The 24,912-nt window shown below is 37.4% G+C and overlaps 1 protein-coding gene across 2 annotated transcripts in view; it reads right to left on the bottom strand.

The window, feature by feature from the left end:
• The window catches only part of LOC115922278, a 54,851-nt gene that overhangs the window by 19,777 nt on the left and 10,162 nt on the right, over positions 1-24,912 (bottom strand). For both annotated transcript variants that reach the window (XM_030980890.1, XM_030980889.1), the window contains 3 exons: positions 9,570-9,659; positions 3,731-3,834; positions 3,223-3,332 (listed from right to left, as the gene is read on the bottom strand). In XM_030980890.1, the coding sequence (XP_030836750.1) occupies positions 3,223-3,332; positions 3,731-3,834; positions 9,570-9,659 (304 nt within the window). The remainder of the gene's footprint in view (positions 1-3,222; positions 3,333-3,730; positions 3,835-9,569; positions 9,660-24,912) is intronic.

The raw sequence follows: 24,912 nt of genomic DNA, 5'->3' as shown, positions 1-24,912 counted from the left end.
TGAGGAAACGAGTATGGTAAAACCGGTCACTCAAAATTTTATACTTTTTTGAGGCTCTTCAGGATCATTTTTTTTAGGGCTTCAATATTACACCATATCACAGACACTGATAACACGTAGGACCATGCATCTCAGATTTAACATTGTTAAGCGATGCCTTTAAGAAAACTTGTCTTTTTTTTTCTTCAAGCTTCAGGAAACTCATGGTGCATTTTAGGATTTAGACAGAACAGCAACTAATCATGATAGAAAAGGAAGAGAAATGGGTATCAAGAAAAAAAAACTTCCCTGGATCTCCAGTAACCGCAAGAAAAATTGCAATATCCTTTTGAAGTGTTTCACAGAAACAACTTCAAGCAAGGCTCTCCAATTGTCATTTTGGGATGTTTTTTTCTTCTTCTAAGTCTCACTATCTTGTTCAAAACACCTTCAATACACGACAAAGCAAGAACGACAACCAAAACGTTGCATTTTGAAGACGAGATAGAAAGAAAGAGAGTGCAACCAGGCATTGTAGACGTACCAGGGTACTGCTCAATTTATTGTGAGCTAGGCGAAAAGATGGCTCTAGGGGGGAATGTATAATGTATGATGGGTTTTAAAAACCGGATGCAAAGTGGAAGGAATTACATGGGTAATCTGACTTGTTTTTCCTCTCCTTGGGCACGCATCCACATGTTTTTCTTGACAGTTATGAGACCTGGTAGTTGACGCTTCTTAAAATTCAGAAAAATGCAATTGTTCCCTCTTTCTCTCTCTCTCTCCACGAGGAAGGGAGCGTGAGCAGAATTGTGCTAGAAATCTTTCACCATTGATCTCTTTCTATTGGCATACTACGGATCTGTGAACTGTTACAAATTCTTACTAAATTTTGAACGACTCAATTCACCTAGCTAATTAGTTCTCGATCTAGCTAAAGCATTTATTTTGGATCCATCTCTGCCCTTTTTTAATAGTCAAGATACATCAAGTTAATGCCTCAGTCACACCTTTGCGTATTGGGCTTGCGTATTGCTGCGTATTGCCCGAACGCAGACATAGGCAGTCATACCCAATAAAGCGCAATGAAACGTGCTCACTGCGTACTCAATACGCAGACTAGCGCAAAGGCCTGCGTTTGCCGCTCGCTAGTTTTAAAATTTTCTAAACTATCGCAAGCAAACGCAGAGTTAAATCATCTACGAGCGGATACGAGTGGCAACCAGTGAATGCGAGCAACAGCGAGTGGCTTAGCGCAAGTATACGCAACCATACGCACCTCTTTTTTTTGGAGCGCGTGTCACTGCCTATAGCTGCGTTCCCTGCACGATTTACCTCGCAAGAGCTCGTTGTCGTTCGCATGATTGCGCGTATTGTTGCGCTGTTGCTCGCCTACCACTCGCAGCAGCAAGAACTGTTGCAATTGCCGCTCGCTACGCTGCGAGTCTAGCTCGTACGCCGTTCGCTTTAGCTCTCTCTCAATGCTAGCACCAACCACCGTCGCTGCGCTACATAACCTTAATAAATAAACATCATTTTGTCTCTGCTTCTTCCAGCTGAACCAAAAGATTAAGCTTTTGCGAGGCAGAGCTCTGCTCCCGGGCCATTTTTTTATTAGATTGATTTTTCTTTAGATGTAGACTCGTCAGAAGCCCGTTAAATGACTTTTATTTATACGCCGTCGCAGCCCAAGCGAGCTGGTACGCTGTAGAGCGAGCTGGCACGCAGCAGTACGAACAGCAGACGAGCTAAAGCGAGTGAACACGCAGTGAGACGTAACGAGACGTATTGGTGCGAGCGGCTAGCGAGCAGCAAACGAGCGAAGAACCAGTTACATACGCAACGTGGCGAGCAAACTGCGTATTGAATCGTACTGCTATGAGCAACAGCGAGCTATAGCGTGGTCATAGGCAACCGTAGGCAGTCTTAGTACGAGCGGCATACGAGCTGCCTACGAGATAGATATGCAATAGTGTGACTGCTACCTTCAAATTTGCCGCGTATTGCTGGGAACGGCTGCGTATTGATATACCCCGTACAGCGCAGCAATACGCAGCATCATACGCAAAGGTGTGACTGAGGCATTAGGGTATTAGAAAAGTCATGATACTTTACATTGTACGCCAAGTCTATTAGAGCAAAGTTAGTTTAACTTTGATATTCAGTTTGAGTTACCCCCGGTATTATAAAAGCTGAGAAATTTTGATTGTGAATACTGCTTGAATCTTCAAATTCTTGATATTTGAGATCTTCTAAACACTTGTTATCCCTATCTAATTCAATGTTTTTATCAGTCTCCCCATCTACCTCACCCTTTCTCTCTGTGTCTGTCTGTCTCTGTCTCTCTCTCTATCTCTCTCTGTCTCTTCCTTTCTCTCTCTCTCTCTCTCTCTATGTCTGTCTGTCTGTCTGTCTGTCTGTCTGTCTGTCTGTCTGTCTGTCTGTCTGTCTGTCTGTCTGTCTGTCTGTCTCTGTCTCTCTCACTCTCTATCAACAGCAACCCTAACATCTCATGTGACATACAAGCAAGCAGCCCTGACATAATGTATTAGCAATATTTCCATTTACATTTCCATTTCTATTTCCTTGAAAGGTTCTTGAAATGCTGTCAATTCATGGGCAAAAGGCTCATGTTGCATTGGGGTGGACAGGGGTGGAAATGCAACAACTGTATTATATTACTTTAGGCCTGTCCTCACCAGCTCGAGTTTGCCAAATGACCCGCTACTTTAACTATCCCGATCGCAAATTATCCAGCTAATTTGCATCTTCATCAGCCCGCAGTTGCAATTAGCGGGATATTTGGTCAAGAAAATATCCTGAGATATCTTGGTCTTGTTTCCAAAATATCCCGCTATTTGGGAAATAGCAGGCTAATTTGAGAAGTGTTTATTTGTCTATTTTTTGTTTTCTTTAATATTTTTGTGCTTCATCAAACTGACGATGATGATGATGGTGATGATGATAATGATGATGATGATGATGATGATGATGATGATGATGATGATGATGATGATAATGATGATGGCTTCTTGTATAGTACCAGTATTTGCCTCTGCTGGGCACTCATTTTGGTTAATTGCTACAGAATGTCTCACAAATTCAACGTTCTTAGTCAGTTTGTCAAACTGTGATTAATTTCTATGAGTCTTTATAAGCATTGTAATTCTTGATGGTGATGCCATAGCTGGGTAGATGACATGCGCCGAGACATAGCGGAGAGGAGTTCTATATACCACTTACCTCTTTTGTTCTCAGAGAGGGGTAGGCTGGCCCCCTGTAGGAGGCCACATACAGGATCATCTTCAGCCAAGGTGTGTAGAATATCCCCCTGCCTCTGATCCAGACATACCCTAAGAAAAAAAATCAAATGAATGCTTGATTTCCTTATCTTTCTATACTCATTACTCAGCCCCTAATTCCTATACATTTGCATTTTCTAACAAAATCGTTTTGCACATGTCATTTAGCTATGATCTTATGAACATTCAGTAAATTTTTTGTTGGATTCTGTGAGAATTTATTTTCTTTTAACTTCTATTAACAGAACTCCACTTAATCTTTAACTCAAATAATTGTTTATATCAAGCTTTACTGAATATCTTTTGCCATCTTCATTTCTCCACCATAACCATTTCTATAAAACTGGTTTGGCAATCACACCAATGATAAATTGAAATTACCAGATTACCTTGAAATGCATATAAACAGAAATAAAGAAGCTCTGGAGGTTAAGCGTATAGCTACTTACCCCGTAATACCCGTCTTGGGAACATTATGACAGGCCCCCGCTAGTCCATCTATGCTTGCCAGAAGCCCTGTTCTGTTGCTCAATAAGTATAGGATTAGGTCCGTCTGGAAAATAAAAACATGAAATGTACACATGTACTTAATAAAGTCATTTTGAAAAGCACCTGCTAGTTTCATAAGGCCTGTCATCATCAGACTGAAGTTGCAAAATAACCCGCTATTTTAACTAGCCCGATCTCAAATGAGCCAGCTAGTTTGTGTTTTCATCAGCCCGCCGTTGCAATAAGCGGGCTATTTGATCGAGAAAATATCCTGAGAAATCTTGGTCTTGTTTCCAAAATAGCCCGCTATTTTAGGAAATAGCAGGCTAATTTGCGCCCGTACGAGCTAGTTTGTGATGAGCGTATCGGTCTGGTGAAGATGCAGTTTTGAGCTTCGGGAAAATATTTCGAGCTGAAAATAGCGGGTTATTTTGCAACTTCGGTCTGATGGAAACAGGCCTATACCGTCTGTTTGGAGCCAGCAGGACGTTAACTCATCTGCTGTGAACAGACTATATTTACTTGTCTGAAGGCCTGTCCTTCTATAATGTAACATAACGTCTGTTCAGAGCCAGAAGTGCAATAACCCTGTGTTCAAAGGGAAATCCAACCTTAAGAGAAAATAATTCTAAAAGACAGCTGAAAAATCAGAGAATCAGACTGGTGACAGTTTGAACAAAATCAGACAAAAAATTAAAAAGTTCTGAAGTTTTGAAAGTTTTAATTGCTCTATGTACGTGAGCTTCAAACTGTGAGAATCGGTAATGTCACTGTGATGTAGTGCCAGACAAATATCTATGTAGATATTGAAATTTATCTTAACATAACCACTAAAACAAACCTCTTTTCTTTTAGATTGAATTGCCAAGTTGGTTTTTTTCTATTTATAGGGGTAGGGGGTGTATTCAGGAATCTATTGCAAACTATTGAATCACTGACATTACCGACATAGTTTTAAAAAACAAACACTTAGTATACCTCCAAAAGAAGGTATATGTACTATTTAGATCAAGTAAGCAATGAATAATTATCAACAGGGTTTTAACATTTCATAAAACAGAATGACCATTCTTAACAATCCTTGCTTTCTCTTTTCCTTTCAAAGCTCTCAATTTCATTTCATAGCCACTTTAAGATATCTTTGTTTACAGTGCATTGATGAACTTAATCCCTTTCTAAATAATAACACAGAAATAGTAATGTTTCATATTAAAATTTAAAATGGTGGTGGTTTAAGAACTCTCTCTGTACATTTATAACAATGTGATGGCTAGGTTCTTTTGTAGATTCATCCTAAAAGATATTGCACTTTGCTCTGCCTGCGCATTAATAATAAAACAGAAAAAGTAATGTTTAAAAAATTAAGATTAAAAATAGTGGTGGTTTTAAAAAACTCTTGCTAAACATATATACAAATAAGATAGCTAGGTTCTTTTGTAGATACATCCTAAAAGATATTGCATTTTGTTCTTCTGCCTGCGCATTCAAGATGGGATTTCAAAGACAGTCTCCCATTTATCCTGTAATTCAACCTTCATTGCTATGCATGTACATGGTTGCCAAGAGAATACTCTCGACCCGCCACTTGTTAAAAGCTTCACAAACCCAAGTCTCCCTTGAAAGCATACAAGACGATAATACCCATTTCCATTTAAATGCAAAAATCCACAGCGCGCCAACCTGGGCATGCAGGGAGAAGAAAAAAAATTGAAGACAAATTCTTATTCCTTTCAATAATATGGATCAATTTGGTTGCCACGGCGACCTGAGTGCGACAAAAAACGGTGTGGTTGTCTTGAAATTCATAACGCCCCTTCAATAGCGCACAGGGAGGATAGGGGATCCGCCATCAAGTGTGCTTAAATTTGCACTTGATGGTATGCATTAGGACTCCATAGAGAATAATATCACCAAGGTTGTTGAAAAGGGAATCTCATGTGCATAGAGAGTACTTATACAGCTGTATACATTTAAGAGGGAAAATGGGGACTAGGGTGAAAGATCATGTGCTTGTTGTCTTTTTATCTTCCTTTGAAGTGCACACTTGCAGTCTTTCGTATTTATGTGAAGCGGATGTGCATCTTTTATGCCACATCTATGAAGTTCCTAAAACATTCCCAGAACACTCCAATATTTTCTCTTTGTCTTTTATTAAAGCAAGATCCACTGATAAAAAGAAATGCATTTTGATGATAAAAGTTTGTCTTATATTAAAGCAAGATCCACTGATAAAAAGTAATGCATTTTGATGATAAAAATTGTTTTTAAAAAGGGATCCAATAATGAAATTCCTTGAATTTTGGATACACAGCTGCTAAAATGCCTAGCAATTCCAATTTTAGTTTTGCTTTTCTTTAGGATCCATTTATCATTCATTAATCAATATGGAGATAATTGTTTTAAGACATACAATTTATTGTGAAGGTTCTCTACTTTTTCATTAATCTCAAAATGTCAGAAAAATGTAAGTTATTGCCAGGCCCTAGGATAACAGGATGCTTTACACCTCCTACTGGTAAATTCTGAAATTCAAATCAGAAATTCATTAATAAACTTGTGATTTTACTGATGAAACACAATTTACAATTTTCTGTAAAAAAACAACAAATAAACAAACAAAACTATTTGCCATGGTTCGTTTAACCTGGTTACTTGCATCTACAGGCCTACAATGTTTTCTCACACATCATCATCATTATCCTTATATTTTACAGACACTTTCAAATATTTGTCCATTCTGTTTAATAAATTTGTTCATCCATTGCATTAGGTTTGTTTTGGGCTGTCATATTTTCAAGAAATTTGCCTACTATGGCAGATATGATAATTTGACAATTTATCCTTTTTTGTACGTATATTTGCTTATTCATGTGGGTTGTGGGAAGAGGTGAAAAATAATTTGTGAGCGTTATCATTGTTATTATCCATATGTGGAAGAACCAGTGAAAAAAAAATACACGGGGGCTCAGGGCGAATTAGCCCCCGAAATGCCTAAAAGAGCCCCCGAAAATCAGAAAAGAGCCCCTGTAAATTTGCATAGAGTTCAATGCAAAACAAATTTTAGAATGTCATTTTCATGCAGGCAAGCTTGAAAAGTAGCCCCCGAAAAATAAATATTAATTTTTTCCCTGCGGCGGGCGGGGCCCGGCCCGAAGAACATCAGATACAAAATGTTCCTTGAAAAGCATGGCTCTTCAAACGCCTTAATATTATAAATATGGCACTAAACACTAATACTTACAGTATATGCTAGATGATCAACCTTTTCTGATCGATTCCACACTGTTGCTGTTTCTTTTACAATGCGATCGCATGACCAGAACTCAACTTTTTCTTTAAATGTCAGACAGTACTTTTTAGTATTTTATGTTTGTTATGTTACCAAATCAAGTGCAAGATGATGTTTTAAAGAGACTTGCATTTTAGTATCAACAAAGCATGGATATGCATTTTCTCCTTGCAATCCTCTCCAAATCCTACAGTTTTTAATGTTTTCCTTAGAAAGGCCATCTGGAGAAACACTATTTTGTGGTTTGTAAATGTCCACTTCATTGCATACATATACTGAGCACAAACAAATGAATAAAGCCTTCATCTCATAGCAACGTGAATCGTGTTTAATACAGATGGTTTGGGGGATTCAATGAGCATTCATGTGAATATAATAATGTAGAAACCACCACTACCCACGCTAATCTTTCGATTGTCAGGTGACAGGCAAAAGGGCAGTATAAGTCTATATCAAAGTTTAGGTTTTAATGCCCTTCTTGCTCCCCACACATAGGATATGCTTTCTCTACTAGTAAACACTCTGAAAGCATTGACATCATCTCAGTATGAGCTATCACGCTGTATTAGTTTGCAATATATTCTTCCTTTTGGGTACATTCTATCTCTCTTCTTTTATCAGCACATTGTAGTTATAAAGGTGTTCAATATCATATGTGAGACCAGTGGACAAGGAAAGCCTTGAGATTTTATTGAAGTATTTTAGTGAATTCATATAGGGAAAAGCTACTCTGTATAGGCTTTTTAGACTTGCCCACTTCAGTCATCCTTGTCTTTATCTTTAAAAAAAGATTATAAACAAATTTGTTAAACTTTGTTCTGTCCACATCTACCATAGATGATAATGCTACAATATCCAATCTCTTATTCTTTTTTGAAAAAGCATTGTTTCAGTTGGAACTTCTTTCTCTCTTTACCTTCTCCCTTTTTCTTCTCACTTTCCTTCCTTCCCCCCTCTCCTCCACTTTTTCCTCTCCTTTCCTCCTCTCTTTTTTTTCCTCTCTCTCCCTCTCTCTCTCTCTCTCTCTCCATCTCTTCACTTCCCCCTCCTTACCTTTTCTCTTTATCTTCTCATTCTCTTCTTACTCTCCCTCCCTTCTCCTTTTCTTCCCTTCTTGTTCTCCTTCTCTTTTTCCTTTACTTTCCATCTCCCTCTCCTTCACTTCTCTCCTTTCTTTCCTCTCCCCATTTCTCTCTCTTCACTTCTCCTCCTTTCCTGTTTTCTTTTCCCTCTCCTTCTCTTTTTACTTTCCCTCCCTTCTCCTTTTCTTCCCTTCTTGATCTCCTTTTTTCTTTACTTTCTATCTCCCTCTTCTTCTCTTCTCCTTCTTCTTCCCTTATCATTCTCCTTCTCTTTTCCATTTTCTTTCCATCTCCTGCTCATTCTCTTCTCCCTCTCCTTCTCTTCTCACTCTCATTGTACCCTTTTCCTCTGTATTCCGTCTCTTAAACTCTGGGTTTTAAAAAATTCATAGTTTGTAATCATTGAATTCCCTTTAGAAGGGGACTGTCCATCCATTTCATATAATTAGCGGTCAGTATTCTTTTGTGGTTGATTTCAGCCCAGAGTAAATCAAATCACTACACAGACCATCTCCCAAGCAACCGGGCAGGGCCGACAACCCAACATTACTCCGCTATCAGATCCCTAGCAATTTGAATACTAATCACTATTTATCACAGCGGGGAATCTCTCTTACACATGTCGCAGAGACACAAATATTCCCTCCCAGCAGTCTGCCTTCATAATTCTATTACAATTGTACAGCCACTGTGTTTTTTCATTTCTTTCTCCATGCCATGTTAAGTGGTTCGTTACACCTCAGTTATTTCTAAAGTTTATATAATTTGTTACTAAACTTTTAAACTACATGTCGTCTGTTTGGAGCCAGAAGGGCGTTAACCTTGTGACAAAGTTGGTAAAGTAGATGTGTAGGAGTTAACACTCTTTTGGCTAAAACAAATGAATTTAGAAAGGCAATTTCACTCAATAACCCCCCCCCCCCCCCCTCTTACTCTCTTTTTCTTCCTCTTCTCTCTCTCTCTCTCTCTCTCTCTCTCTCTCTTTCTTTCTCTGTTTGTCTGTGTGTCTCCCTCTCTCTCTCTCTCTCTTTCTCTATTTGTCTGTGTGTCTCCCCCTCCCTCTCTCTCTCTCTCTCTTTCACTTTCCATATGAGAATCATGAAGTCTTTCCATACTTTCCAGTAAATTACTGAAAGACTAGCTACCTGCACAAGAAAGACTAAAACATGAAACATACCCTACATGCAGGAGTTCCCTTAGGATCATTTTCCTCTCAAATGACTGTCTAAGCTTTCTTGCAGTTCTTTAGTATCAGGTGACATTGGAGGTTATGAAAAAAAAATGTTTTCATAACAATAGCAATGGCGGTTGTCTCTTAAGAGGGTATCTCACGGAGTGGCGAATGTAGCGAATTTGGGGTTTCGCCAGGGTTCGTAAAAAGTTTTCTTAAACTGTACATATTACAAGTAGCCTCAATAAAATTCTTACCACATCGGTGAAACAGCAGCCATAGGTCTCCCGTATTGCAACTTCCGCTTCAGAAAGGCTGTTTGCTGCTCCCAGAGCAAGTAGGGCCTCCTGTAGAAAAGGGATCAAAGAATAAGGACAGCAAAAATTAGAAAGTTCATCATAAAATACAAAGGGGGAAGGGGCACAGAAGGGGTGCTGAAAAAGATCATCTTTTCTGTGCAAACTATACATGTTATTCTATAGAACAAAGACTCCACACCTGCTTTTTGGAAACGGTTCTAGAATGAACTTTTAAGAGCTTGTATGCATAAGCCCTACATAAAGATTACAAAATTCTGGGGGTCCAGACTTCGATTTTGGGCGCCCGTGTAACCTGGGCACTTGCCCGAGTCGAACCCTGATATAACATTGTAGTTTCATTTTTTTAGGAAAACATTGTACTTTCATTTTTTAGAGAAACATTGCAGTTTCACTGTTTAGAAAAACATTGTAGCTTCATTCTTAAGAAAAACATTGTAGGTTCATTGTTTAGAAAAACTTTGCTTCCATTTGCTCATTTTCATGAGAAACAGAAGGGTAGTAACACATAAACTTTAATACAGCGTTTTTTAACCGGAGTGCCGCAAGATATCTCTAGGAGTGTCACAAGAGAAATCTAGTAATATCAAAAACTTTACTTTGGAATAACGTCAATTTCATGTAAACAATATTGTAGAAACCTCTATGGATTTTCATGAAGAGATAACATCTTAAAGATGATCAAATGGGTTTCTTTCTTGCTCGCTTCCCTCACTCATAACATTTAGAGACAGGATGATTTCAGGCAGCACAATGACTGAATACCTTCATAATTGGAGGTACCCCAATATTCTTTTATTCAACAGTGAGGTGCCAGAATATTGTCATATACACTGTAGGGGCAGCGAGGTGCCCGAGTATACCGTATCTTCTTATTTTTTTTAAATCGGAATTACAATTATACAACCCTCATTTGCTTCACTCCCTTGTAACATTTAAAAACAGGATCATTCAGGGCAACTAACTTCCTCATATTCGTGAATCAAGATGATTTAACGAATGAATTTTGTATTCATGTATTCGGCAGCAAGATGCCTGCATACATGATTTATATATAAAATATATCTACTATCTAGTGTGTTTCGATTACATTTCTTCCATATCAAAATTTCCTTCTTGCCTGTAGGTTTATTGAGTGCCAGAGTGATGCAAAAAGTATCTTCTGTAATGAATTTGGGATTGGAGTGAGGTAAAACTTTTTATTTCTTAAAAGGGTGCCAATACTACAAATAAAAGGTTGAAAAACACAGATTTAATACATGCCCTTCAGCCTCTTAACAGATGGTGTACATGTAAAAGCTTCAAATGATTAGCACATCAGTTCCCACTTAAGAATTCTTATAGACAAATTACCGGTAATGTTACTTCTGCAAAAATGTAGTGAACAGTCAGTGTTCCAGTAGACAGACTTCTCGTTCCGTTCCTTTTCAAAGATACATTATATACAGTGTATCATCAGGATAGCAAACACAATTAAAGGATACAGAGAGTTTTTTTATAAAAGAGTTGATATAAAAAACAACTTATTTGCGATTGATCATACAGGGCCCTGATTTTACAGTGTAAGAAGCTTCAAGCGTAGTAAACCAAGTGAACATCTGGTTCACAAAGGTGGAAGATAATGAGAGATGCCTGAGGAGATAATCTAATAGACCACCGATTCTCATGATCACGTTCATCTCTCAATCAAATAGGGCACTCGTATTCAGAACTTGTGTTCCTTTTTTTATGCTCACATTCCAATTTAGACAAATTTCTTCTCCCACTTTGTCACTTCTCTGTTTTCTTGTCTGTTATCACTGCCTCATATCTTTTCTCTTCTTTATCTCTTTCGTTTTTATTCATGTATTCATCTCTCATATCTATTTTCTTTCTTCACTCTGTGGTTATCTTTTGGCTTCATCTCATTAATCTCCCTCTTGGTATCTATTGTTTTTTGTTTGTTTTGAGGGTCTCTTTTCACTATCTTCACATATATCACTCTTTTCTCCTTTTGAAGGGTCTCAAAATCGCCTGCCTCTTGCTTTTCTCAATCTTTTGTTACTTGGCTACTGAATAATCTCATTCCTTTAGGTTTTATACAGGAACTACAAAGTGCAATGGGCCAAAATTGCATCCACCCCCCCCCCCCCTCCTCTTCCATATCTCTCTCTCTCATCTTATTTTTCTGCTTCTCTATCTCTCTCTCTCTCTCTCCCCCTCTCTCTCTCTCTCTCTCATCCAGTTCCAACCTCCCTCCCTCCTTCTCTTTTCTTTATACATTCTTTTCTTATTTCCACATCTTCAATCCACTTGCTTCTCTCTCTCTCCACCCCCCCCCCCTCTCTCTCTCTCTCTCTCTCTCTCTTTCCCCCTCCCTTCTCCCTTTGCCCCCCCCCCCCCTCGCCCAGTACCAACCTCTCTTATGCATTCTCCCTCTATTTCTCTTTTCTCTACCTTCTTTCTTCTTTCCACATCTTCCATCTAGTCACTTTTCTGCTTGTTTCTCTCTCTTCCTCCCTCTCTCTCCCACTCTACTCCCCTCCCCTCCCCTCCCCCTCCCCTTACCCTCTCTTTCTTACCCAGTACCAACCTCCCTCATTCTCCTTCCATTTCTCTTTTCTCTACCTTCTTTTCTTCTTTCCACATCTCTCATCTAACTACATCTCCTGTACCTATATTCCTACAGCTCATGGGTTAGCATCAGCATCCATGCACATTTGTGAATATCTGTTTGCTCTGGCGCTCCCATCACCCCTGTGATCGCATCTCACGCTGAAGCCGATGAGGCGCGAGAAATTTGGGGAGAAAAGACATCAAACAAGCAAGGCTTCATGCATCTCAGTCCTACTATCATCACAACCGGGATGTTGAAATCTACGGAAGCTCATCTCATCTCCTCTCAAAGACACTATCGCAATAAAAAACGATAACCTTTCATACCCAACACGCCTCCTGCTTGGTCTGCACAGTAGCCTCGTTTGCGATCAAATAGACATATCATTCTACATACTGTACGTGCATGTATGTGAGGGACCAAGGAGAGAGAATTTTTTCTCAGATTTCCTTCAGATTGATACCATAACAACTTTCCTATAAGGCCTAAAAATAAAAGATGTTGTATTGCCCTTCGCGACCGACCCAAAAATCTTGAAATCTACAGTGGGCTTTAAAAAAATAATAAAAAGTACTGTTTTTTTAGAGAAAAAAAAATGTATTATAGCATTGAGAAATATCAGCCCAAGACCCATGTTTTGGCACTTAAAGGGCAGTACAACATCTTTTTTGTTTAGGTCTAATGGCACATTATACCTAAGTGTACATACATTACATGCAGCTCCAACATTTAATTAATATATACATTGTACAGTTCTTTCTAAACAGGAGTTTATCAACAGTCTTTTTCAAAACTATACGAACAGTCCTTTTCAGGACTACGAAAAACCCTCAAGAAAGATTACCGAGAGCCCTTTTCAGGACTTCTCAATCCTCCCTCTCTCTCACATGGTATATAAGAGTATATCTCTTTCAAAGTTTTGCAATCATGAAGTTGGGCATAGATTCCCATGACAACTGAAAGTAAAAATCATTGATAATTATGATTGGGCCACCTAGGTGTAACAGTTGGGAGAATCTAACAATTTTATTATAAAATAATAAAATTCTGTTACAAATACAAAATACATTTCGTATTGATCTATTGCATTTGGCAAAGTCAATTGGTAAACCTACATGAACATGTACTGTACATTGTGCATTGAGTTTCTTTTAGCACCCCATAGGACATAGGCCAGCAACTAATAATATTTGGGGACCCATCTGTAATTCCTTTCAAAATCCAAAGGTAGACAAAAATATTCTTCCACTAAACATTTACAAAGAGCATTTTTTCTGTACAAAATTCATATAAATGCTATACTCAAAATGATATGAATTGCTCAGGAGACAAAAACATTGATTTCTTTTCAATTCATTTTCGATACAAGGTGAAAACAATTTGTTCCATCCTGAAAGCCAGGCTACTAACCATACAATCCATGAGATAATGTCACGTCTCGGAATGTAATGTACACGTGCACTTCATCACCCGAGCATCTCTCAAGAAATCTTAAAAGAAAGACAGTGTCACATGATCCGAGAAGAGAGGCATCCCAACCAGTCACCTGATCTTATCCAAATGTGTGCTTCTCGCAATGTAACGTTTGTCTTGAGGTGGATACTGTACCGACTTCAAAATGTAATGTGCTAGGGTGGAGGTTTAATAAACAATGGTTCGAGCTTATGCAGTTATTATGATAGCATACTGTACATGCAGATATTAGTTTACAGAATATGACATAACTTTAATTTGAAAGACAAATCAAATTATACGTGTCAATTCCAAGATGTAACTTTTTCTGCAGCAATTGATACTTTATTTTTCTCCCTTATTAAATAACTCTATACTACTCGGTGACATGTACATACATGCACTACTTGTTTTTAAGTGCCATTGATATACACAAGTAATCCTCTATTTTTCTTTGTTAATATCTTTGGTTGTTATATTATGTTTCATTATCCATCTCAAAATAAAAATTAAAGTAAGTACCGGTAACTTTTTCTTCATTGACCAATGACTTCAATACATCAACTTTGTATGCTGCTTGTAAGTGTCGGCTTGCATGGTGATGTCCTTTTCAGGACTACACATCCTCAAGAAAGATTACCGAGAGTCCTTTTCAGGACTCCTCAATCCTCTCTCTCTCTCTCACATGGTGCACCCGCAAGCCTACTGTATATCAACTTTGTAATAATTTATAACTTTCTTATTTTAAATTGGTTTTGCTCAAATTTTCACTGACCTGTTTCTCTCATTTTTCTGCTTCTATTAAAACCAACTGAATATCAGGGTGGACTTCCCCCTTTAAGCTGCAATATCGATTATGTACCTACAGTGTATGTGTCACAATACCGGTATACACTTGAACATGTTTATCCTAGGCCAATTAACATTTAATTGTGTGATAAATCACTATCATATTCTATCATTCTGCTGGTATGTACATCATGTAAGAGAGCATAAGAGTTCTATTAATTGTGTGCATCTAACAACTGATGACATACATGTATGTATTACAACTAGGTTAACTACATAAATGTATACATGTAGAGGTGATGTGGTCTAGTGGATATGTCACTGGAGTTTGCACCACACAACAAGGTACGGGTTCACATCCCTGCCACAGCACTAACTTCCTTTGGAAAGACATTAATCTACATCTGCATAATTTGACCTAGGTGATGTAAATGGGAACGTGGCAGGAATTAATTCTTTGAAATGCTAGAGCGCCATAATGGCGGTCATGCTAAAGACAGGGTATATATAACTCCAGGAGGGTGTTTCACAAAGATCCTAAGTTGAACTTATCTATATTAAAGTTGGACTTAACAATTATGGAAAGCTATAAGCATCTTTGAAAATATTTTGTAAAAGTTATTTTAATGACATAAATGTTGATTCAAATCATTCACATTTTCTAATATCAAGGAGATTTCATGTTCTTAAAATACTTGAATTTTTGCTTTTGAATATGTTTTATCTTAATGCTACAAATGGCTTTCCATGATGTTTAAGTCCAACTTAGAGATAAGTTCGACTTGGAACATTTGTGAAACACCCCCAGGTGTGTCATCAAGTCTGACAGATATGAGTGCTATACAAAAACCCAATATTATTATCATCATTAATTCAGTGCGACAGACAGGGTCATTCCAATGTTGTTTAATTGTAACAGGATGTATATTTCCATGGATATTTGTATTTAAATTTGTTTGACACTGAGCTGCAATTTGATTCCTGGAATTTTGTCTGCTGTAAAAGGAGGAAAGATGACTCTCGAAACCGGTCATGCATTTTTTGGCTGGGGTACAACTTCGGTCTTTCATGACAGAGAAGATATTAATTTCAATGTCATATTTACTGTTCAGAAACCTACAAGTGTATGAAGTGAAATAAACCCTTCTTGAAAGAAAGACACTTCATCCTTCTTCTCTTTTTATTACAGAAAATGAATAACTTTCTATGGTCTTTGACAATGTAGCCCTATTTACAAAGGCCTGTAAAGAAAAGTAAAGTACATGTGTAAATGTACAAAGAGTGATAATGCTAACAATAGAATTGGTCCGATGTCTGATGTAGGAATAACTTGTATAGGCTCTATCAGGTCTTGTGTTATCTTTGATACACTGCTGGCCTTTTAATCAACAACATTTTCAACCTGTAGTTAACACATGATGTACAGTACACGCCGAAAATCTCCGCAACACGATTACACGATTTATTTTTAGGATTACACGGTTTACACGATTCACCTGAATCGTGTAACTGTGTAATCGTGTAAATTTACACGATTGAAGAATGTCGCTCTGAATCGTGTAATCGTGTAAATAGTTAAGTGCATTGGTCGGATGATTCGACCAGATGTAACAATCGTGTAACTGTGTAATCGTGTAAATTTACACGATTGAAGAATGTCGCTCTGAATCGTGTAATCGTGTAAATAGTTATTAGGGTTATAAGGGCATTGGTAGAACGATGTGACAAGCTGCAACAATCGTTAAATCTTATCCTGCTTACACCAATTGCTTTATACACAACTTACCTTCAGTGTACATCAGTTAATTACTGTACTTTATATTCGTGTATAAACCTCAGCACTTTCCACTAACATGTATCGTATACTAATCCGTGAGACAAGGTAGGAAAACGTCAGAAACAGGAAGACATGATAGATGAAATAGTAAAGGAAAAAAGATAGCTACGAGGAGAAGGGAGCATATAAAAGGAAAATGAGGGTTGAAAGGCACGATAAAGATAAACAGAAAAAAAGAGAGAAAAAAGGGAAAACTAAAAAGTTGACCGGAAGAAAAGAAAGAGTGAAATAGAGTGATAAAAAAAAGAAGGGCAAAACCTAGTAAAATTAACAGAAATGAGAAGGCTATGAAACGGAGAGGAAAAGAGACAAATTAATAAGGTAAGAGGGGAACATAATGAGGGAAAGAGAGGCGAGAAAGATATGGGGGAATGGAAAGATATTGAAAGAAAGAGAGAGAGTGAGAGAGAGAGAGAGAGATAAAAAAAAAGCTTTAGTTGAAAGAAAAGGGGCACCGATCAGATTTTAATAGGGTCATTTATCGGTGTTGATGGGGGCATTTATCAAAACTGAAGAGGGGCACTTCTCGTACTTAAAGAGGGATACTTACTAGAGATTAAAAAGGATGTGTGTCAAAAGAAAAGGAGCACTTATCAGAGTTGAAAAGGGGAAGGGGCACTTTTACAAATTAATAGGGACACTTGTCAAAGTAAAATAGGTACTTTTCCTACATACAAAGGGGCACTTTGGGGAAACTTGAAAAAGTGGGGGACACTGTGCCGCTAGCTAAACGTAACTCAAAGACAGTTGGCCATTCACTTATTCTATTCATTCTCGGCTTGCAACTGTTCCCTACACTCTGTAGCAGTGGCTTACATACTTACGTACATGTAATACCTATTGTTCAGGGGGATCCTATGTTCAAGGGGAACCCCCTGAACAATAGGTATTATGTAAGGATCTCTGCCTGTAGCTAGGGCAACGGCCTTTGTCCCCGGCGAGGGTCAATATGGCAGGCCACATTCACAGTAAGCTTCTTTTGTATGTGACAGGAAGTGTGCCCTTAAGCCTTGACCGTAGCTCTTTATACATATAGCTGAATAATGCAATGTTGTAAAAGGTAATTTACGAAAATGAGGAACGCTAAAAAAGCAATAAGGGATCAAAGTCTAAGGCCCGAATTCACAAAGGAGGTTTGTCGACAAACCTTGGTTTTCGTGCGTCATGTGACGCGTTTTTACAAACCAGGTTTGTAAAATGGATAATGATTGAATAAAAAAAAGTATAACGATATTCATAGTAACGAATGAGCTGGTGAACCGTAATTCTAATTGGTACAGCCTTGTAATGTAAGAGTATCACAACATACTTAATTATGTTAGCCCTCCTTTACATTTTGTAATCATTTTTACTTATTTACAACTTAGGAATAACAAAATTCCCCCCTTCCTTCGTCGTTCATCGCTTTTTTCTTTTTTCGGGAAGTGGACTGATTTTTTTAACTTTCAAACATTCTATAATAAAACTAGAGACAAGACACTGAAATTAAAAATATATACAAGAGAAAGAAAGCGTAATCTTCGCTATCCCCTCGTATCGTCCACGTTGTCCTCGTTCAACCAAGAAGTAACTTCTTGCTTTTACTGAACTAGACGTCCTCAACCTGCTCACCATCACCACTGAAAATAAATTGTAACATAATTCCAGCGAGCAATCGAATCGTGTAAATTTTGAATCGTGTAATCGTGTTGCGGAGATTTTCGGCGGGCAGATTACACGATTACACGATTCGACCTGAATTGAGGAATCGTGTAAATTTACACGATTACACATTTACACGATTCAAATTTCGCTTCATTGGCAAAAAACGAATCGTGTAAAATAAATGGTTACACGATTCCCGCGAGCAGTCGAATCGTGTAAATTTTGAATCGTGTAAATCGTGTTGCGGAGACTTTCGGCGTGTACTGTAATGTGGAGAGCTGAGATTAAGAGAGATTATCTTGCACTTTTGCTATGATCTTTAATACATACATTTGTACATGACTATTCCAGTCCTTATAGTGTGTAACTCTACCATCTAAAAATAGAGTTTGTCTTTAAAGTTACAAGCTTCAATGGTAGCAATTACCTACTTAACTCCAAACTAAACAAGGGTTGTTCTATATTAATACAAATAGACAGAGTCAAACAGCAGGTTAGATGAAGAAACTTCTTTTGAAGACATGCATTAGTCGAATTAATGAGCGAGTTCAGTCAGTAAAAGTCCTATTGTGAAGATCTTGGAGTAAGCCCTGTCGATTTCATCTAGTTCACCGGTAGAAGCGTTTGAGAACAACTCTTCTGAGGTGTGAATATCTTTTAATGAATGACCAAATGTCTACAACAACAACAGCTATCCATAAATGTCACCCAGTCTGGGTCAAAGACTATATTGATCTGGAGAAAGTGGTGAATAACGGGCATAAAGTGGTGAATAAGGGGCATAAATGGAAAGTGGATGAGTTTGAACGAGGGGGAAATATATATATCTCAATTTCATTGGACTTTTTGCTTCTTTCCATGTAGTCTCAAGACCTGCATGTATAGATACAATGTCAACATGGCCTGCGATGTACATGGAATTTAGCTACCCTTGGCACGGGAACAAACTCATGGAAAAAAATATGCAGCAAGTACTGAAGCAAACATGACTGGGGAAGAAAAAATCAATGGTCCCCGCATTGAAGCAGGCTTTGTTGACGCTTCAGAGGCTTCCTTGAAGATGTTCCTGCCCCATTCTCCGGGGTTACCAGACCATGAACAGGCAGGGGTAGGAAGGTGGATTAGAGCAGAGGACTTAACAAGTGCGGACAGTTATAAACCAATGTGTCTTAAAGGTTGTTTGACCCCCATCCTTGGTATGTTAAAGGGACAGTGTTGGATTGTTTTTATTGTTCTACCTGACTGCTATTTAAGAAAGCATGCTTGTTAGAAAGCAACTAGGGGATCGACAGATGGCTTTAAGTCCTCTCCGAGGTACTTGGTGATGAGGATTAATGTCTTTAATACCAAAGGGTACTAGCCCATCGACTTGGTTACGAACCCAGGACCTAGCTCCTGTTATGAGACCACTGCTCTAACACTCATTCATGTGTAATTCTTTTGTCCTTTTTATGGAAAGCATACATGTATATCATTTTACGTCCTCTATAAAGAGAAAAGACCCTCCTGAGTCACACATATTCTTAAAATTGAAATTTTAGTAATTTTGTGTGTTGGAACAAACGGGAAAGTTGTCCACCACTACATCACAGAGAAATTACCTATTCAGCCAATTTAAAGAGCTTATACCTGTAGTGATTGCATTTTTCAAAAAATCATAACTTTCTAATTTTGTGTCTGACTTCATTCAAACTTTCATGGTTTCACCAGTCTATTTCTCTGATTTCCCTGCTTTCTTCTACTGTGGTTTGGGATAAAGGTTGGATTTCCCTTTAAGGCACAATTTAATTAAGTATATGGAGCTTGTATTTTGCCTCATTTTAGGCTTTGACCAAGGACCTTGGAAAAGTGAAATTGAAAAATAAATTTCTCCTCAACACAATACTGATTTGTTTGGAACTTCCATTTTCTTTTCCCATCAATTTAGCAAAGATTAGTAACAAGAATGGAAACTCTTTCATTTTGTTTTACCGGTACTTTGAAACTGATGTAGATTTAACATCTATAGTGCAAAATTATTTATTGCTTACATATTTGCACGTTTTATTATCCTCTTTTAGATTCACCTTCACGCAAAGACAGGCTCATCGAAGGAGAGAAAAGGCATTAAAAGGAAAAAAAGAGTTGTAAGCATTTCATGGTCGCTCTATAGGTCTACTAAATAGATCTAAAGCTTCTTTGGCAGTATTTTACGTCTTGCCCTTCAAATACATACAAATGTTATACAACATGCTCCTGCAGGCTACACCTCCATGATTAATGTTCTACTAGGATTATTTTAAATCATGAGTAATATCTTTAAAGTAAATGACGCTACAAAGAGAAAGTACACATTGTATCATTTATGATGGTAACCGATGTGTCTTCATGTTGATCTATATCAGCTGATGACGTATAGTACTTTCACTTTTGTTGTGTACTGTTTGAATAAATATGAAAAATGAAAGAAGAAAATGATATTAATTGTGCAACTTCTTCAATTTGAAGCACAGTGTCTTTATACCATGTTCTACATGTACATGTACATTCATACTATCTATTACATTTACATGTACAATGTATGTAGTATATCATTATTACATTTAATACAACATTAATGTTTGATTGTTTTCTTTATGATATTACTTACACATCAGTCACATGTATTGTTTCAGAATTCTATAAATCCATTTTGCATTAAAGTAACATCATCTGTTTGGAGCCACAATGGCATTGATCAATATTACTTTGACATGGATTAATTAACGCCCCTGTGACCCCAAACAGACGACATGTTCAACATGTCTGTTTTTTTGTGTGTAGATCATGTATCACGTATTCCATTATGAATAATATGAAATATTATCCCTGCATTGTTAATAATGAAACATGACCTGGGCTTGTTCTCTTTTCTACTTTCATATACTTTTTGTAGTATCTAAATGTATACAGTTGTATGGACCTGGTACTTTTACTTCCTTTGTTGATAATGATGACTGTTAATGAAGTGATATTGAAACAAAAAAATCTTATTACACTTCACAGCCTTGAGAGTCATAAATTGAATGTCACCTATTCTACATTACATAGCCAACATGTAAAATATTGAGCACTTCTCACACATCTGGCTGTACAATACCAAACAGCTAGTTAACATTTGACGCAGTCAACCGCAGTAGGGTTTTTTAAGATGTACTGTATTTTTTACACATTTACAGTGTGTACAGTAAACAACTAAATTATTCACACCCCTTGTAAATATGATGGCTTTTTTTTTAAACTCATGAATGAAAGGTGGACTGCTTGAATTGTGGCCTTTGATGATTACACATATATGTCACATTCTCAAGAAACGTAAATCAGGACAAATGAATTTTTCACGTATGTGTAGTTGTGTCCATACATGTACGTGTACTTAAAAAATCACAAAACTTGGTAATAATAATACTTATAATATTGGATATTTATATAGCGCACATATCCACCCTGCAAGGTGCTCAAAGCGCTCCAATATGAATAATTAAGTTGTTAATTGTTTCTCACAACACTAGAAAACACAAATCATGAGTACAAATAGGATCTTTGTAGATTTTGTCATCCCACTAGCCATTTCCTTTACTTGTACATTTGAGGAAAAAATAAAATAAAATAAAACCACCACAGCAAACTGCCGTAGCTTACTGCCTCGGTATGTTAACGAGCCTCAAGGGTAATGTCAATGTCAAGGTCGATTGATTTGACACAAATTAGATTAATCAAGTTGCACATCAAATGTACGGTAACAGCCTCGTCAATTGACTCCATATGCTTTCTGAATCATGATGACTACTAGCTGTTTCCAATGACTGTTCAAAATGTCCAGAGCACTTGCTATTATCTATCAATTTTCTGCCCATTTATAAAGGGGGTTAAACCATAACCTACCTTCTCTGTAACCTTGGCGTTCGATAGTTTCATTTTTTAATGCAGGATCAGTTTGATCAATGGCCAGATCACTCATACAATACCAGATGCATTTATGTACACTGTAAGCAAAAATCATAGTAAACGAAAATTTTAAAAAATCTACCTCAATATCCAAGAGAGAAATGGGGACCCGGTAGGATGACGAAAGCATTTGTGTTAGTAATTTCTTCTGCCCTTTTCGGTGACCATATGGTAGGAATACTCCCCAGGGAGTGGAGATGGTGCACATTGTGCGTGAATGAATCTGATGACCGGGGTAATAATATATGTTTATCGCTTAGAGACGGTATTCCGTGTTAAGCAATATATAAATCCAGATTATTATTATTATTACCCCTGGCGTGTGTTTTTTTTATTAATGCCTGCAGAAATGTCACCGATTTTTGGAGTGTAAATGCCCGCTCTCAATACATTGGTGAACGATTCTACTTTTGGTCACACGACACTCTTTGCTGACTGAGCAGAGCAGCGACAAAACTGGTTTTTCCACTAGTGTAAGAGGCAGTCCCCCAAAAAAAATTGACAATGTTTCAAAATGGTGATTGGATTGCGTAAAGGGATCTCATCATTGAGGATTGATGTTAAGATTATGTAAAATAAAACACAATTTATAACAGCTCTATATTTTATGAAGATACTTTTTTAATGCCCATGAGAAGGCAAGATACCAGGGTATTAAAATGTATAAATAAAAGTCAGAACAATTGAACTGTCAACATACCAGCAAATTTAGGCTGTGAAATGTTCAACATAATATGTACATGTAGAGATGTATTTACAGTTATATGCGCATCTGTACCTGAAATTAAACTGGACTCTCAAAATATCTATAACAGCTTTAGGATATGGTCTATTCAAAACCTCTAACAAACAAATCTCCCTTTTCCTATAGAAAGTTAAAGGTTATTACCTCACTTAGCATCATGTACCCACAGTTCTCTCTACGAAGAGGAAGTACATGTATTCATTTCATAAAGAGTGACATTTGATTTTGCTTTTTTCTGCAAGGAAATATTCTAAACACCGGTACAGGCTGCTGATCACCGTATATTTATATGGAATCCTTTGTGTCAATTTTTCTGAAAGATAGCAAATGCCAAATGTTGCTGAAACAAAATCTCTTGAAATAAGACCAATACATCACTAGTTGATCAGTATTTTGTTCTAATATATATTGTTGAGATATGACCAGAAACACAGAAAGAGAGAGAAAGAGAAAGAGAGAGCAAGAGCTAGATAGAGATAGAGAGAGAGAGAGAGAGAGAGAGAGAGAGAGAGAGAGACAGACAGACATAGATTTTTCTGAAAGATAGCAAATGCCAAATATTGCTGAAACAAAGTCTCATAAAATAAGACCAATACATCACTAGCTGATCAGTATTTTGTTCTAATATATATTGTTGAGATATGACCAGAGACACAGAAAGAGAGAGAAAGAGAGAGAAATGGAGAAAAACTGAGAGAAACAGAGAGAAAGAGAGGGGAAATGAGAGAAAGAGAGAGAGAGAGAGAGCCAGAGAGAGGGGGAAGAGAGGGAAAGAGAGACAGAGAGAGAGACAGACAGAGAGAGACAGACAGAGAGACAGATCAGTATTTTGTTCTGATATATTTTGTTAAGATATGACCAGAGACACAGAAAAAGAGAGAAAGAGAAAGAAAGAGAGAGAAAGAGAAAGAGAGAGACAGAGAGAGACAGGGAGAATGACAGAGGTAAACGTGGGGGAGAGGGGGAGGGAATAATGGGTCTCCAAACGGTTGACCACCCTCTGATGCATGGGGACAGTTTCATTCATCGTCATAGCAACCGCATCTCTCAGGGAGTTAAAGCAGATGATGCTTAATAGATTTCTATCACGATGCTACTTTCCAGTGTAGGGGGAAAAAAGCAGGAAGCCTAAAATCTACAGAACAATCGCCACTTGATCAAATGGAAATATATTTAATCTTCATTTTCTTTATTTTTATGCCATTTGCATTTGTCCGGAGGTCATCTACTTGTACTCGTACAGTACAAACATATAAATACTTGAACAGTATCTGTGTACAGAATCTAAAAGAGAGCTGTATTACACGCTTCTGTTATGTTGTTGTGGACGAAATAATGGAGAGTTTTTATGTGTTTTCAAGAGTAATAAACATTTTCTAGACAAACATACACTGACTGAGTGACTTTATTCAATTCATTATCCCTGAAGCACGATTCCTATAAAGCATTTTAAATCTTGAAAGAGAAAGAAAACATTTTTGAATTTTCATCTATTGCACCCTAATCAAAATGACACACACATTGATCGATGTTTCTCTTTTGTAACGATGGATTATGAATGTCTTCATAACAAAAGTAAAGTTAAGAAACCTCCCTCACTTTTGAAGGTGAAAACTCTCTGATTTAAAGAACTTCTTCACTATTAAATTCATTATTTCATACAATGAGATGGACTATTATTATCATAATTTGCACTAGTAATCATCATCACTATCATAGTTACTATCATCATCTGATCACTATCAATGATTTTATCATTATCATCACCATCATATAACACCCGAATATATTACTGACGCCCTCCAAATATAACCACCAGCTTATAGCCTTTGCTCAACATACATGTATGAAGAGCCAACCTTTTCAGGGGACACTTTTCTATGACACTCTTCCATACTAACATTTCTAACAAGAATTAAAGAGCTCACAAATCATCGTTCACCTTTCCCAGAACTTACTTGACCTCCTTTTTAAAACTAGCTCCCCCATTCAGCAAAACTTACTTCCTGATTAGGACAAAATTGAATGAATCAGACTTCAGCAATATTGATAACTTCCTTTTCCTACTCCTATTTTTCTGACAAAATATGATGTGTCAAAATTTAAAAATGAATTTCACATGACGCAAAACTTTCATTTTCAAAACTACTATTAAATGTGAAATCATTTGACATCATGTGACATCTTCCACTTTACAAGTACATGTACATGTATGTGCATCTAAGCATGTGTGCACAGGTCATTTTTCTGCCAA

The sequence above is a fragment of the Strongylocentrotus purpuratus genome, unplaced genomic scaffold, assembly GCF_000002235.5.
Source record: "Strongylocentrotus purpuratus isolate Spur 01 unplaced genomic scaffold, Spur_5.0 spur5_scaffold_11, whole genome shotgun sequence".
NCBI lineage: Eukaryota > Metazoa > Echinodermata > Echinoidea > Camarodonta > Strongylocentrotidae > Strongylocentrotus > Strongylocentrotus purpuratus.
This window is presented reverse-complemented; position numbering and strand designations above follow the sequence as displayed.